At 42.1% G+C, this 17,649-nt stretch overlaps 1 protein-coding gene across 1 annotated transcript; it reads right to left on the reverse strand.

Annotated features, from left to right (window-relative positions):
- Positions 1-2,910: 2,910 nt before the first annotated feature.
- Positions 2,911-17,226, reverse strand: LOC140245309 (uncharacterized). Its single transcript, XM_072324893.1, has 7 exons — positions 16,945-17,226; positions 8,681-8,812; positions 7,689-7,842; positions 6,687-6,824; positions 6,013-6,214; positions 4,697-5,596; positions 2,911-3,938 (listed from the first exon to the last, which is right to left on the reverse strand). The coding sequence occupies exons 1-7, from the start codon at positions 17,204-17,206 to the stop codon at positions 3,024-3,026; spliced, it is 2,703 nt and encodes a 900-aa protein (XP_072180994.1). The 5' UTR covers positions 17,207-17,226; the 3' UTR covers positions 2,911-3,023.
- Positions 17,227-17,649: the final 423 nt, after the last annotated feature.

A 17,649-nucleotide genomic window follows, 5' to 3' on the forward strand; every position in this document is an offset into this window, starting at 1 on the left:
GATTGAATGATATTTGGTAGCAGAACTGACTGGCACATTCATAAGAGAAACGCGATTGGCTGTTGCCTGGTATCCCAGTGTGAATGGGGCATAGATTGTAGTTGAAAGTTACCACTGTGAAAGCACTTCTGCCTAGTGCCACATCAGAGATGTTTTACACAAACTTGAAATCCATACGTTAGCATTACACTGGGGTCAGAGAGAGAGCATGGCTTTGCATGACGAGTCCTGAATATACTCGGGCAAGTGTCCATGGGAAATACGTGTTGTAGCAAAATCAGTCTGTCCTAAACGGGTTAATGCACTGGCAAAAAAAAAAAAAGAAAAAAAAAAGGGTAAAATCATTGCAAAAGATTATACAACCATTGTATCTCTGAATGGAATACTTGTTGATACACATTTTTTACCAGTGCCAAACACTTTTGCTGTGGGATAATTAGTTTGTTCTTGAGAGTATCATTCTGGAAAGACAGATTTAAGCTGACTTTAATTACTTTGCACCAAATTGCTTGAAAATGTATATATAAAAATTATGTAGACATGTATGAACCATTCCTTCACATGTATGCTTTTATTTGTATAATGTATTCTCACTGAAGTGTATTGTTGCCCCAATATTGTACTGAAGTAAAATTTTTGGAGTCCGCTAAGTCAGTGCACAATTTTTTAATGGCCAGTTCTTAACAGAGTATGGTGGACTCTCGTAAAAATTGCCAATGCAAATTTTATAACTTTGCTGCAAACAAGTTAACTTTTTTGTCTGCCCCCAAAATAGAATTTCTTTGTATTTTGTGTTTGTACAAAACATTTTTTGACATGATTTTGATTTAACAGAGTGATATTACTGGTCTTGAGGAGCTTGATACAAATAAAGTTCTCTGTATTGCAGAATAGGTTTCTTCCACATCCTTACACTGAAACCTATATCATGTTAATGCACCATGGACAGACAATGTGTATACATATATTTGCCCATGCTGTATCAGTTCCTGTGCAGCTCTGTATGATATCAAAGACGTTGTATGTACAGTGTACTTTATTCTTTGCATTCATATCCTGGCCTTTGCGGAATTATTGTAAGAGGAAAGTGTACGGTTGCATCGTACATGGTTTTACATTTTGAAGGGATGAAATATGTTTTTATTAAAATAATCATATGTACAAAATGTGTCTCTGTGAACTTTACTGTGTGAAAAATGTAGGATTGTAGATGGATGTTCTGTTGACATCAACTTTAAGTCAATGCATATAGGTAAAGTCCTACAAGAGCTCTTCATTCAAGATACATTGTATAGATATTGTTTAGATCAAAACTTTAGTTCCAGCAAAGTGACTCAAACGGGTTGGCTGTAGGAATTTGGTATCATATGAATTTGTGATGTATGTTTCATAAATGACAAATGGGGAGGGGAGTGTGGTAATCCTTACATCAGTTGTCTCCTGAATTTTATCAGCTACCTGCCACTGTGTAAAATGTAATGTATTATTCACTCACTCAACACTGCAATATGTGTACATGTAGATATACTCGTGTATGTGTGTGTGTGTGTGTGTGTGTATGTGTATGTGTATGTGTGCAGACTTCAGCAAGCATGTTAGAATGTTTTGCGATAGCTTTCAAAACAAGCCCAAATCACAGTCCTAATTTATAAAAGATAAGTGTGCCTTTAGCCAAACATAAATTGTAACAACTTACATGAGGAGGGGGGGAAAAAAAACATTGTGGCACGAACATGCTCTAGAATTGCATTTGTGCTGGTGTGCAGGAATGCATGTAAACATTGTACACCCTAGATCTTTTTTATTTGGATATTTTTTCGTTTTTATGTTAAGTCTATACTTAGTCATAACTGGGGATTTCGAGCATGTCTAACAGTTGTTGATTTATACACTGCTATGGCAATGCACCGAGATTGAGTCATCTTTTTTTTTGTTATTACATGTACTTACTATACCAACACAGCTGCGACAGGTACTTATTGTAGTGCACTTTCAATTTCATCCTCGGCATCTCTGCTGATTACCCCCCCCCCCCATTTTTTTTTACAGTTCTAAGAACTAAAATAAGAACCATTCACAAATGAAGATGTACCCCATGGGTGTTTATTGACGTGATTGACAAAGTTCGATACACATAACATGTTTTAAAATCTAAAGTGTCTTTGCTAAAATATATTTTTGTTTCAGTAAAATGGGTATAACAAAAACATCGATTTACAAAATGTCACGGAGCATTGCTATTGGTCAAGATGCAAGGGATGAACTTTGAAACTGAAATCCTTGGAATAGAATGAAACAGAAACTTATACAGACATATAAATACATGTACTTCATTGTTGAGACATAATTCCATAGTGCTTGTAGCCGTCTGTAGCTTAATATCCAAGTCAATCTGTCTCAAGAAATATTGCACATACTATAGATAATTAATGGCACATTCTCATTGACACTACACAGATACCTGTCCACATCAAAGGGATGTTAGTACGCAGAGTCTGTGATTAGGAGACGGCTGTACACAGAGGTAACACAGCACAACCATCACACAATGAAGAATGATTAAAAACAAACAACAGCAACAAAAGATCCTTGCTCCTTCTTTAGTCTACAGGGGAATAACCTGCGCATGATGGATCACATGTTCTAGAGTAATGTACCCCATCACTGAAATCTCATTCGATTAGCTGTCACAACTGCCTTCGTTCTTTATTTTGATAATCTGAAACAGTTCATGACGTCACGTCCTGCTTGTGACGTAATATGGATGATATACACCTATAAGCACACACACACACACACACACACACACACACACACACAATACCCCCTCACGACACATCTAAAATGTGTGACCAAGACAAGTTAAATACAATGTACTACGTAAAATCATTTCCTTAATGTGTTTAAAAAAAATACGTTTCTGGGAATGACTTCCACGAGAACGGATTGAGTTCACTCCTAATATTTATATTTGCAGGTGATCACGAATGACACTACATTCTTCTTGTCCAACAGACGTCACCTCAATTGCATCGGTTGCTAAGGTCAAAGGCCTGCAGGAGAATAGGAAAGTATTTCATCTTTCCGGGGCCGAGTACTTCGGCTACGAGTTTGACGACGTCCTCCGAACTACCGGGAGAGCCTGGTCTCCATTTCGCCTCCGTTTCTGCTGCCGAACGCTCCTCCCTAGCTTTCGTCATGATGTCATATGCTACGACCGTCCGATCCGCTCCCAGGCGTCTTTCAAGGTACATCTTCAGAAGTTCCAGCTTTGCGCGCAAGTCTGTCGTCAGTTCCCCCTCCATCACCATACCGGCGTGCAAGAACTCCGCCACCTCAATGTCACGCTCGTCTCCGTTGGCGCCTTCGCATTTTAGGAAGTTGTCTCGTGATCTTGAAGTCGATATCATTGCGTCCGAGAAGGGAGAGTCACCCCCAACAGAAGGAATAATGTCTGGTATCGGACCGGTTTGGGGATTTTCGAATGCTACGCCTTGACTCCGCCTTCTCTGCAGCTTTGTTTTCTGAACGTAATCCCGGCTGGGTCTCCGAATGGCATTTCTCCTTGAGAAGATTCCGCGTTGAGGCTGCTCTTTGCTTTGGCGCCAGTCAGGAACTTCTGAAGGTTTGGAGACGTCACTTGCCGGTCTTCTGTCTGACTCCTTGGACTTGTACGAATCTGACTGCGTACGTTTGTGGGGAGAGACGGCAAGGAGCTTCGTGTTGGAGACTTTCCCCTGCTGACATCCGCACCGTCCGCACCTGGTCGACGCATCGGCAGGATTCGTAAACACTTCGGGAAGCTGTAGGGTGTAGGTCCCGTGTTTCACTAGTGATCTTGGTTTGGAAGACGTCTTGGGTGTGGCGGGAAACAGACAGGTGATTGGCGCTCTAGGTGCTCCTCTCGGCTTCCCATCATTCCTGCTCCGCATTCGAGTCTTTGAAGGACAAAACGGTGCTAGAGATTAATGACAACATTAGTGTAGATTGGTGCTTAAACGAGAAGAATTCAACTTGCATAGAAAACACTCATTCCAGCCTTTTGACAAGAAACCAAAAGAAACACACACACATGATTATATATATATATATATATATATATATATGGCTTTTTTTATTTAATTTTTTTTTTTTTTTTGGGGGGGGGGGCAGACACCCGTCATGAAGCAACGGGATTCTGTGAACGACAGTTGATAAAACTATATAGCCTCATGCACCGTTAACCGCCAATCAAAATCAGAAAGTTTGAAAGTGCCATCAGTCTGCGTAGGATAGCTTCAAACGGATGAAGGAAATTCAAAGTAGGGCCTATGATGCAGGCTTCTCTGAAGGAGGTCGCCGAGCACTTTTGACAGAGCAAGTGCTATCTAGGGAGAGACAATCGACACTCAGAAGATTATTTCTTCAACATTTGATGACTAGATAGGAAGATAGCATGTCACATTTCCAACTGGTAGCAAGCTACCATTATTTGACATGCGGATTGTAAATTTCTTTCACAATAATAATTCATGACCCTCCTATATCTTTCGTTCCGGTCATCCAGGAAATCGCGCAATGATAGGAAGTCGTATTAGTACTGACAAGGGACTTTTAATAAGCACTTGATCATTGATATGGATTCTCATTTTGAATACAATGTCGACTAATCTAAAAAATCATAAGCCCCACATGACATAACAAAGAAAGTCCTCACCTCTGACTGCGATCTTGGTCTTGACGACAGCATCTTTCCACCACCACGCGTTGTCGCGGAGGGCGCACTATTGGCTACTGACGCTCTCGTCTGGACTACACTGCTTGGTACAGATTCAGGGGATTTCCTAGCAGAGTAGAGTCCACTGGTCTTTGTTGTGGTTTCCGGCTTGGAGAATGACTTTCGCTTACTTACTCGATAAGATTTCCTTTCACTTGACACCAGCCGCGTCAGAAACCTTGAATCCCTGACGCGTTCCGGTAAGGATCGTCTTCTTTTCTTATCAGGTACAGCACTATCTGTCGATTGCTGAATGCTGGAAAGCACATCGGACTTGGGCTCGTTGAAGACAGGTGTGCAGGAGCGTCTCTTCGTGGTCGTCCTTGAAGATCTTGACTCGCGCTCGGAATCATACCTTCGATGTATGCGTTGGTCATTTTTACATGACAGTGATGACAACGATTTTCCGTGGGATGGAGCTTGATTGACAGCAGCCACTTCGGAGCTCTGAGATTGCTGAGGCACCTTTGAGGATCCTGCTGATCCGTTTTGCGGTAGACGCTGCAATGTGGTTATCTTTGGTGGAGGAGTGTTGTGATGCTTTGTGGAGCGATAGCAACGCTCAAAGTTCTTCACGGGATCGCTGGCTGAATGTCCGTGTACGATGCGCCGCCTCGATGAACTGTCCGCTTTGCACTGACGTGGTGTGCGTCGACGAGACATTCCTGCTGATGTGGCAGTAGATGTTTGTATCTTGTTCGTCGATGGACACGGAGAGGGATCGCTAAAAAGCTTGGATGATTTAGTTTTACCCGCGCTAACAGCAGAGTGTCTGTTGCGTGTTGGAAGTGGTGACTTGGTGTGTATCGATGACATCCTTACATCCATCTTCCTGTACATCTGTGCGTGGGAAAGAGAGTATGATCTGTAAGTTAATCCGAAATGATCTACTTTAATTTAGTGGGTGTCCAACATATCTAGCTATTTACCAAAACATCTGCAGAGTGATGACATAAAGCGACTTGCCGTTAGTTCCCCCCCCCCCCCCACACACACAAGGAGAATGGTGACTTTATTGACAAGAATTATCATCATGAGACATGGAAACTGTTGGAATGAATGCAAGCCAGGAATAATACCCTCACTTACTGACGCGCTACGAATAGCAATTCAACATCAGTCTATAAAAAATGTGAGCCTCATTCACAGGAAGTTAGGGCTTTCAACAGGATAGCCTGTTGCCTGGGAATATTTAATAGGTCGTACATTTAACCTATCACTCGGGTGATCTGTGGAATTCTTTTCTTATGTCTTACTGGCGACTTTGGACGGACGGCGGGTCTGGCAGCGTTCGTTCTGGGGGAAGGAGAGTGGTCTACGACAAGCCGTCGGTCCGTGTACGCTTTTACGTAAGGTCTCATACTGGATGCAGTCAGCACGTCCTGAGCTGAAGGTCTCTCGCTGGGGTTCACCGAAAGAAGGACGGCTATCAGCTCGTGCAGCAAGCTCCCGTAGACTCTAAAAGTCGAAAGTAAGACGGACAAAAAAGAGTGAAGATACGGAGGACGCATGCGTTGTTGTCGTCGAGTCTACGCCGGAATATGATGTTAACAGAAATTAGATTACGACCCTCTGCACTATTGCAAAGCTATATGTACGGCTTTTGTGTCATGAAAACTCGATCCCTAAATGTTGGGGATGTTTTCAAAACTTCCATGCGCAAGGCCAGTTTCTAACCAAATCACATTCAATCTGAAATTGAATGTGGCACTCGTACGTATTATTGTATCGTAATTCAGTGATCTCTGACTCAATGCAAATACAATCTAACCTGAATTACTCTTCATACCTATGCTATAGTACAATAACGATTTTTTTTTTAACCGACGTATTTTGTTAAATTAGTGGAAATTCATATTGTCTTGTGGATAAAAAAAAAGTATAATAATCACTTGCTTTGAGAAGATTAAGAGGTTACAGAAACACTCACATGGGAATAGGTGTGTAGGAAGCGCGGAGAATGCGGAGAACGAGTGTAGAGAAGTCTGGTCCATCGAATGGATGACGTAACGTAGTCAGCTCATACAGAATACACCCAGCTGCCCACATGTCGCTCTTCTGGTTGTACCTGAAGTTTCGAGTCAAGGAGCCACAAAGATCCTTTGGTTTCACCTACATAAAGCTGTAGGAAATATGTAATGCATCGCTATTGTGTCTTCTGGTTATACCCATGCACAGAATGGAAAATGTATGGAGTATAACTATTATCTGGTTATAAGAATAGCATGCAGCTATAGAAAGAAACATGAACACAATCGTTGCACTTAAGCTAAGATTTAAAAAGCTAAAATGTATCTTCTGGTAGTACCTAATCACAACCGACAGTCACGGAGCGAACAGTCAACTTTTGGACGTACCTGTAGCATATGCGGCCTGGAGATATGGAGCAAATGTCTCATACGCTTGTAATTTAGAGTAGGGATTCAGAAGTAATTAACTACTTTTTGTTGTACCTCGAGGTACAGTTATATGAAATATGGAACACAAAGCTGTCTTATGGATGCACATACAACTACACGATATTGGAAGCTCATAGAAATCTGCTTGTTGTAGGCGTATGAGGATTTGAAATAATGAACGAATGACGAATTCTTGGTTACAATTACACCTAAAGAAAGGGGGAGGCGTGTAATAGATCATTGAACTAAAAGCACTGTAATCATTATCATGCATAGCCTGCTATGAAGACACCGTAACCATGACACTCTGACCCCTGTTGACGGTAACAAGGTAACAAGAATATGTTATTAGATTCATGGATCTTGAAAGGCACTTTTGCCACGGCGCGATGATAATCGTTTGTTCATGTTAAGACTTATAGTAGAGTCATTACTGTAATTTCAAATCATTCAAAAAATAAAATACCGTTTCCATAATTACAGACAAGAGGCATTGTTCAGATGATTTTTTTAAAAGATGTCACGAAGGATACGGTTGCCTTTGACAAATCTCTGGGGAGAGGTAGTAAGGTGTGCCGATAGAGGTCAGGGCGTGGTCAAGGGTGTGGAGTAACACCTTGGCGATGCCGAAATCTCCGACTTTCACTAGGCCCTTCGTCGTCAGGAAGAGGTTTGATGGCTTGAGATCTGTTTCAGGACAAGAATGATGAAGAAGAGTAGTGATCATCCCAAATAAAGCGAAGGCAAGATATTCAGAGAGAGATTTGCACTATACAGATAAACGGCATGTGAATTGACAGGCAATAACTAAAATGTTGGCAAGCGTTTTGATAAATGCACATGTTGTAAGCCTTCTCGACCGATTTCATTCTTGTCACATTATATCTTTTGAAACCGCCTTCCATTCAGAATGTTTTTTCGAACTTTGTTAATTACCACTGAACTTGACGAAATCACAGAACTGTTTCACACAATATTACATAGACTATCATGGACAATCTGCTGAAGTCTCCTGATCATTCTACTCTCCCCCAAAAAAGGGTTGTAGAAAAACTGCTGAAAACACACTTTACCATTGCTGGTATGATCCCAAACTAAAGAATAATGTAGAAGAAGGTAAGCTCTTTCAAAAACTCAACATTGACTCGGTTGACCCATTTCACCTTTTTTGAGCCCTCACGTAAATGCAAGGGCTGCGACTTTTTGTTCGTTTTGTGATGCACGGTCACATACTCAACTTATGACACCAAAATAAAGCTCGTTCCTACACAGAGAATGATCGCATCTATAGTTTTCATTTAAACTAGTGAATCACACTCTGCGCGTTAAGTGGACTAAAATAATGTAAACATTATAGATGAATGTATAAAAAAAAAAAAATAGGCCTACTTTGCTATATACGTCTTATTCTAAGTAGCGAAACTTCCATGTGATGTACACGTCAGGTTGAATTATAACAAATATTTAAGAGAACGAGAAAGTGACAGAAAAGTCTTTACTCTATACATTGTATAACAATCTTTACCCCTGTGAAGTATCTTTTCCGAGTGCATGTAATGTAGCGCTAGGCAGAGTTGCACGAACCAGTTGATGATCTGAGACGGGACAAATTTTCCACCGGACGATTTCACCGCCTCTATCTTTTCCGCAAGATCACCTGTGGGAACCAAACGCGTTATAAAGGAGCCATAGACATTTCAAAACTAGAATGAAAATTGCATGCAACCATAATATACCCGTCAGATATAGCAAATGATCTCATTGAGAATGTCAGAATTTACTACGAAAAACATCGAATATCAGACAAGACAGATTTGAAAAAGACGCAAATATGAATGCCTGTATTATTGGGTTTTTAATACAACAGGCAGGATGATCACAAAAACGCCGTGTGTAATGGCTGATCATTAACTGTGTTATGAAGCAAACATTAATTTGGTGGTAGGGTCCTATTAGCCGCATCTCTGTGAATGCATTACTTTTAGTATTGTCTTTTTCTGCGACTTAACTGTTTTGTATTGTATGCTTGTTGTTAACGGAAATTTTTGTTGTTGTTGTTATTGTTGTTGTGGAGGGCGCAAAGTGCTATCATATGTGCGTTTTGCTTTCTAGCTATCTCCTCAATGGATGAAAGAATTAAAGGAAGCTAATCAAGGATATATGCGCGCAAAGCAATATGGCATAAGGATCTTTCAAAGTACATAAAGAGAGGTAAAACGTGGGACATTCTAAAAGTTCAAGCTCTTTAGCGACCATGCAGTGACAGAAAACGTAAAGAGTATAGTGGGGCAGATATGTGAAAAAAGATGCTCACATCCGGCTGAAAGTATGAAATTTTGCATATAGGGGTATTTTGGGGCGCTGATTTCAAAAATTGCCGGATCCAAGAGATCTGGCCACGGGGTCGGCCGCCATTTTGAATTCCAATATGGCCTCCGTCAATGATCCCTATCTTCAGTTCTGAATGGCATAGGCCATTGGAATTTGATAAATAAAAGCATGGTGATATGATGACTTCAATAACAGACTTATTTTATATGTCTGACAAGCTGCACGGCAACCAATTTGAATTTTTATACAAAGTTGTCATGTTGGAGTGTTGAAAATCTCTATCTCGGGTTTGTAAATTAGGCTACTTTCTAGTACCTGATTGAGCGCGCGTTTGTAACTGATTGAGTGCGCGCTGCTGTGTTTACATTGTGACGTTAGTGAAAGGTGCATTATGCTTCCTTTTTGCTGCACTTTTTGACATGCCCGTCGGAATGTTAGTCGTGGTGGAGGACCCCGTTTACGAGCCGCAGCCGAGCCAGCCCCGCTTCAGTGTAAACGCGCAAAAGACCAAATGCGAGGCCAAAATTGGCCTCGCATTTGGCCTCGCTCTGGAGGTGGTCTCGGCCTCTTCTTAGACCCCGTTTACAGTGCGAGGCTCGGCCGCGGCCGAGCCGCGGCCGAGCCCAGCCCCCGCTTCAGTGTAAACGCGCGAAAGGCCAAATGTGAGGCCAAAATTGGCCTCGCATTTGGCCTCGCTCTGGAGGTGGTCTCGGCCTCTTCTTGGTGTAAACGCAAACTGGGCCAAATGCGCGGCCAATTTTAGTCTGCCTTCCAGACCCTCTGCCCGTACTATTTTGCTATTCACGATATTAACCCCCTCAACGTCGACAACTAGTATAGTTTAAGGTGGTTTTGTCCTGCAAAGGATTTTTCCTTCGGCAAAGGCCTTTGCCCGAACGGCGACTTCGTCGCAACGGAATCCAGTTGGCAAAGGGTCTGAAAACCAGACTATACCAAATTGTGTTTGTTTACAAGCAGAGCGCCACTACGACAAAATATTGAAAGGTTTGAATTAAAAGCGCGGCCGAGCCCAGCAGTGTAAACGGACAAAATTGCGAGGCTCGGCCGAGCAATTGAGGCCGGGATCGGCCGCGGCCGAGCCGCGACCGAGCCCGGCCCCGCACTGTAAACGGGGTCTTGGTGTAAACGCAAACTGGGCCAAATGCGCGGCCAATTTTAGTCTGGCTTCCAGACCCTCTGCCCGTACTATTTCGCTATTCACGATATTAACCCCCTCAACGTGGAAATCTAGTATAGTTTAAGGTGGTTTTGTCCTGCAAAGGATTTTTCCTTCGGCAAAGGCCTTTGCCCGAACGGCGACTTCGTCGCCACGGAATCCAGTTGGCAAAGGGTCTGAAAACCAGGCTATACCAAATTGCGTTTGTTTACAAGCAGAGCGCCACTACGACAAAATATTGAAAGGTTTGAATTAAAAGCGCGGCCGAGCCCAGCAGTGTAAACGGACAAAATTGCGAGGCTCGGCCGCGCAATTAGCCCGGCCCCACACTGTAAACGTGGTCTTTGTCTTCGTAGCCACATTGGAATTCAAAATAGCAGGCATTCAGAGACTCCAACTCTCCCGTTTTCGACGGGAGATCTCCCGCCGAAAGCCAATTTTTGCACAATCTCCCGTTCTCCTGGTTGAGATTTGATTTCTCCCGCCCTGGCTCTTTGTCTCCCAGTGGAAAGGATTTCTTACTTATTTCTATCGTATGTTGAAAAATAAGCCTTAGATAGCACCAGAGAACATCTAGAATCCTAGGAACTTCGTGCTTCGCACACATCAACTTGGAGTCTCCCGTTTGCTAGGTGTTTCGGGCGGGAGAATCTCCAGATCAGAAGGTGCTTGGGGTTGCAGTCTCTGCGCATTGCGTTTGTCAGACACATCACATTAGGTAATATTTTAACTCAGTATGTTAAAATACTTGTTTACACCTAATTTCAGCCTCACTTACCACTTAGAAATCGAGATAGGGATTTTGAAATTTCGTCGAGGCGGCCATATTGGAATTCAAAATGGCGGCCATTCGATGTTTGTCAGACACTTGAAATCAATCTGTCATCAAATTCAATATGTCAAAACGCTCATGTGTACCAAATTTTGGTGCCACAGGTCATTCAGAACTGAAGATAGGGATCTTTAGATTTGTTTTGTGATGGCAGGCCATATTGGAATTCAAAATGGCGGCCGACCTCGTGGTCAGATCTCTTGGATCCGGCAATATTTGAAATCAGCTCCCCAAAATACCCCTATTTGCAAAATTTCATACTTTACGCCGGATGTGAGCATCTCGGCCAATTTTGTTTCTGCCCTACTAGTATAATTACGTGACGTAACAATGTGCGCGTTGCGTTTGTCCTCATCATCAACGCGCTGCGCGTGCAGCCCTTTCAAGATCTCTGACGTAATAATGAAACTTTACAACATTTTTGTTCACATAACTACAGCCCTTTCAAGATCTCTGACGTAATAATGAAACTTCACAGCATTTTGTTTACGTAATTACAATATTCTTTCCAGTGGTTTATTCCTAGTGAATTCCTCCTTGCTGGTCATACGCATTTGATGGTGTGCTCTTTGCTTCCGATCAAAATGCCTAGATTTAGCAAGTTATCTCGTGGTCGGCGATTTTGTGCCTGACTCCGTAAGAGTCTGGCAAAGTCGTTACGAAAACTGTGTTGTGTTGCCACAGGTGAGATATTTGGTTTCTTTGTTTTTGTTTTGAATCATTTCATCAAGCTCGTACAGCCAGTCATAAAATGTGTTATATTTCTCTTTACTTTCATTTGGTGTGTGTGTGGGTGTGTGCGTGCGTACCTTGTTCTTCTTTCTTTCTTTCTTTTGAAGTGAACAGTCAATAACTCCTTTACAATACACGTCTTGTAATCCCCAAGGGATTGCTAGGTTGATATAAAGATTAATTTCGAGAGAAAGGCATCATGCCAATACTTAGGCTAATCATCCATTGTTGATTCAATTGAGTCTAGATTTCCTGGAATTTCTCAAGTATAAGTTGTCGTACATTGTGACATAAATATTTGATCAGTGCAAATGCATGATCATCCATTACTACTTTAATTCGTACGAGACCTTCTATACAGAAGTCATTAGACTGGACATGGACGTGGCGGAAAGCCACTAGACTATTCAACATTCAAAATGTAAAGAAATACATGAATGCCATGTACGTTCTCTTTATATTTGAGGAACCACATCGTGATTTATTTCCTGATCTCCTGTTCTTCAAAGGTTCCGATGGCAAAACGAATGAAAAGCAAGAAGCTGCGTTGAGTCTCAAAGGCGTACCGTGGGTCAAGACATGGGGGGGGGCACCTCATGGCAGCAACATCAGAATTGCATAACGGTATAAATAAATGCGAGCGAGCGGAGCGAGCGAGCTTGAAAATTTTGACATTCTACAGTCCCCAAACTGCCGTTTGTAGCTATATATAATAATATATTTGCTTTTGAAATTAAGGGCGTTGCACCGGGCGCAACTGCTGGCAGTTGCTGGCAGGAACATGAATGGCATAACGATTAAATGCGAGCGAGCGAAGCGAGCGAGCTTGAAAATTTTGTCATTTTATAGTCCCAAAACTGCCGTTTGTAGCTATATATTTTCGCTTTGGAAATTATTGGGAGGGGGCGCACCGGGCGCAACTGCTGGCAATTACTAGTAAGTCCATGCTAGTACTGACAGGGGATCAGGAGCATTGCATAACGATTAAATGCGAGCGAGCGAAGCGAGCGAGCTTGAAAATTTTGACATTTTACAATCCCCAAACTGCCGTTTGTAGCTATATATTTTTGCTTTGGAAATTATGGGGAGGGGACGCACCGGGCGCAACTGCTGGCAATTACTGACAGTAACATCAGGAGAATTGCATAACGATTAATGCGAGCGAGCGAAGCGAGCGAGCTTGAAAATTTTGACATTTTACGCTACAGTCCCAAAACTGCCGTTTGTATCTATATTTTTTCGCTTTGGAAATTCGGGGGGGGGGGGGGGGCGCACCGGGCGCAACTGCTGGCAATTACTGGCAGTAACATCAGGAGAATGGCATATAACGGTGGAATGCGAGCGAGCGAAGCGAGCGAGCTTGAAATTTTTGACATTTTACAGTCCCCAAAATGCCGTTTGTAGCTATATTTTTTTGCTTTGGAAATTAAGGGGAGGGGGTGCACCGGGCGCAACTGCTGGCAATTACTGACAGCAACATCAAGAGAATCGCATAACGATTAAATGCGAACGAGCGAAGCGAGCGAACTTGAAAATTTTGACATTTTACAGTCCCAAAACTGTCGTTTGTAATTATATTTTTCGCTTTGGAAACTCAGGAGGGGGCGGGGGGGGGGGCGCACCGGGCGCAACTGCTGGCAATTATTGGCAGTAACATTAGGAGAATGGCATATAACGGTTAAATGCGAGCGAGCGAAGCGAGCGAGCTTGAAAATGTTGACATTTTACAGTCCAAAAACTGTCGTTTGTAGCTACATGTATTTTTTTTTTCGCTTTGGAGGGAGGGGACGCCCGGTGCGCCCCCTGGATCCGCCACTGGTAATCAAGGGTGTTGGTTTATGTTCATGATTGGGGGAGTATGACCAGCGAGGGGGCGTCGAAGTGACCAAGCGGGAGAAGGATGCCCAAAATCTGCACTTTATATAGAGCATCCCCTAATTTGTTTGCGTTTGTGAGTGTGTGTGTTTCATATAGATGGAAAAGTTAGGAAATAGCCAAGGTCAAGTCTTATTATTGGCAATGCAAGGCATTTTAATATAGACTAGTATGTAAAGCAACACTGCAAAATTAATGATCAAGCTTTGATAGCAAATGCGCACAACCTATCAAACATCACATTGCGTAACATTGCAGCGACTCTTTTTGCCATTCCGATGTTCTGAGTACATTGCGCACATCCTGCTTATATTCAAAATGCCAACCAGGAATCACGCTGAATCACAATCTTTTGTTGTCTCCGGGCTTTTTGAACAATGTTTCACTGTAATACCTCTTTAGTTATATGGTTAAAAGAAATCTTAGAAAAATATCTTTTTTTCTTGATCATCCTTTCATGTCGATTTCAAAATCAGTTTACTAACCCTTGAATTACCATTTTGGTAGTTTTTTTTTCTTTTTTTCCCCCTGTTTTGTTTAACAGCGGATTGGGGGGGGGGGGGGGGCACGTCCCCCCCCCCCTATGCCCCCCCCCCCCCCCCCCCGTAGTTACGCCACTGGTCTCAAAGATATCAAAATGGTGAGTATAGAACAGGCTTTGATACTCATTTTTTTCAGTGAATTTTAAACGGTTCCTCACATTCCCACCCCCCCCCTTGTCTGCCTAACAGCCGTTCACAGTCTCATTTTCTCAATTTACCGTCTTCTAGAAATACTGGAACTTAACAGTATTCATTTGCTCTGAAACTGTAAATGGACGGCTGAAAAAAAAAATCAGTTTTATCATCAACGGTGTTCGTAATAACAAATTAGTTGCTTCCGATTCATTAGAAAGTTTTAGATTTTCGCTACGCGGGCGTTTGGATGAAAAATACCCGTTCTGTGCATGGGCAAAATCGGTTATCAAATTCGATCTCGCGTCGTCTGAGTATTTACGTCGAGTTGTTGGCCATTTTTAAACGTCCGCTCAAATTCAGAACGCAGACCTGCTAGATGCAATGATCATGGGGGCGCCATTTTGCTTTGTATAGGTTACGTCTTTGCAAAATCTTGAAAATAAAGCTACTTTGCAACATGACGCAGGGAGACAGGAGAACGGCCAACGCAATCGTCGTCTTAACGTCCGCGTCGAAAATCTGTATCTCCCTGATGTAATTTCAGCGGGAGTGATAAAGCTGGTCCGCTCTATAGGTACAATAAAATGGCGTAAGTGTTATATTTATTTGGAACTATGATTTTGACGCGTCAGATGTCTATTTATTTTGTAGTTTTCGTTGAAGATTCTTTTTTTTTATAGTTCTCAACATGAGATGTAAGATTTACCAAGACTTTTGCAGTGAGCTAAAGCTAACTTGACATCTATTTGCATTATCTATTTGTTTAACATTCCTCAGTACCATCGTGCTTCCTGTCAAGATGACGTAAGCTGCGTAACGTCACGTTGGAGTTCTATCGAGGACGTTTGGACTGTCGACGTTTTCCGTACAGTAGACGAGATGAGCCTCGATAGTATGAGCTACAGTGCAATATCCTATTTATCACTTTTTGACGAAGAAAAGTTTGAAAGGGAAGCTCAGGATGATAAGGGCAATAACAAGAACAATGGCGAGGGAGAAGATGACGTGTCGTCCGTAAGTCCCAGTGAACTTTCAGAACTTTTACGCACGTCATCAGATGACGAGGACTTCGACGGCGATGACAAAACGTTCACAATAGTGTCAGATTTGACAGATTTCTTTCTTGAATCCGACGATGATGTCACTTCAGACCTTTCTCCTTCGGAAGACGAAACTGCCGCCAATGTCGAGGGAATCGAAGCAAGCAACAGTGACAAATGTTGTCTCGTCGATGACATCATGAACATGCTAATAACAGAGGCAGTTTTTGGCTTCGGGCTGTGTGCCTGAAAAATATCTTCTATTTGAAATTTAAGAATTGCTTCAGGTTTTAAGAAATAAATGATGTCATTTGATATCATTATACCAAAAAAATAAAATCTGTCAAAAATTTGTCACTGTCTGCGTATAAATGAATTTATGTAACCAATTTGAAATTGTCAGTTTTGTGAGATTTATCACGCAAGCATTAGATATAGATTATAACGTACACTCACAAACACGTAATCACAATATAGTAAACCTCAAAATTATTTTGGTCGACTGACGAGTAAAGCCCGCCGCACACTAAACGATTCACGACCTTACGACTGACAGACTTTGGATCCGAAATAAATCACAATAGCCTCAGAATAAATAGGCGTGTTTATTTCAGATCCACAGTCTGTCAGTCGTAAGGTCGTGAGTCCTATAGTGTGCCGCGGGCTTAAGTCGACATGATTTTCATTTTCGAATTACCGAGTTGACCTTCGGAATAATACAACAAATATTCGGATTAACAAACCTCTAGGTATAGATGTCTATAGAGAATCTGTGTTTCGGAATAATGTTCCTTGGGGAAAAAACGAACCTTATTTCATTTTCGGAATAATGAACGGAAAGACGAATATTATCATATCGATCACCCGTGTAGAGTGGTATGGCAAAATGGGGGTGGGTGGAGGAGGGGCATTCGGAAAGTCTTTTTTTTTTTTCATCGAATACCTGTAGGTATATAATTTAAATCACATGCAAATTAGGTCACACCTCTCCCCTTTATCTGTGCACCAAACGACATACAAACAATTTTCGGGGAAAAGGAAAGCAGCTTTCCTTTTATTCCCCCTTGAAAGTCATCTTAACCTACTGAACACTTCACTTAAATCCGACATGAAGGCTATACTTACCACCATCAGCGTACTCCATGACTATACCAAGCACGCCTCCAGCGCCGGCCACGAACGCCTCGCGATACCGTATGATGTTCACGTGCTTCAGCCGCCCCAAGATGGCGACCTCATTCACGGCCTGTTCGCGGTCTTTCTCACCCATACACGACACGTTGATCTCCTTGACGACATAGGGCCTGTTACTCTCTCTCGATCTCACTAGCCAGGCCTTACCGTAGTTGCCTGCTCCAAGGACCTTGCGATAAGAATATTTTTCCATCCTATAATATCTAACCTTTGATGCTGCCCTTGGTCGTCGGTACGGCCACTCCAAGCTGCGAGAAGAGAGTGGATATAAACCGGCTAGATACCGTAGTCAGATCTTTGCATACCTGATTTGGTACCCATGACAACAAAAAATACTTGAAGTTCATTGAGGCTTGCCCGACTTAGCGACAAGAACTGAACAAGAACTGAATATGCCACACAAAAGCTTGGTATGCAAGAAGAATTGAAAGAATCAAGTGAATGATCATTCGCTTGGCATCCGGGCTGGGGGCAACGAATTGGGTTTTAAGTTGTTGTTGTTGGTGGTGGTGTTGTTGTTGTTATTATTATTATTATTGTTATTATTATTATTATTATTATTATTATTATTATTATTATTATTATTATTATTATTATTATCATTGTTGTTGTTGTTGTTGTTGTTGTTGTTGTTGT

Source organism: Diadema setosum, chromosome 22, assembly GCF_964275005.1.
Source record: "Diadema setosum chromosome 22, eeDiaSeto1, whole genome shotgun sequence".
In the NCBI taxonomy this organism is placed as follows: Eukaryota; Metazoa; Echinodermata; class Echinoidea; order Diadematoida; family Diadematidae; genus Diadema; species Diadema setosum.

Bases quoted from the DNA above. Each gene is read 5' to 3' on its own strand.
- LOC140245309 (XM_072324893.1), bottom strand. From the start codon at position 17,206: ATGGAAAAATATTCTTATCGCAAGGTCCTTGGAGCAGGCAACTACGGT. The intron at 8,813-16,944 runs GTAAGTATAGCC...TGGTTCCCACAG, and splicing joins CATGGAGTACGCTGATGGTG to GTGATCTTGCGGAAAAGATA. The intron at 6,215-6,686 runs GTGAGTGTTTCT...TTCGACTTTTAG, and splicing joins TCCTACACACCTATTCCCAT to AGTCTACGGGAGCTTGCTGC.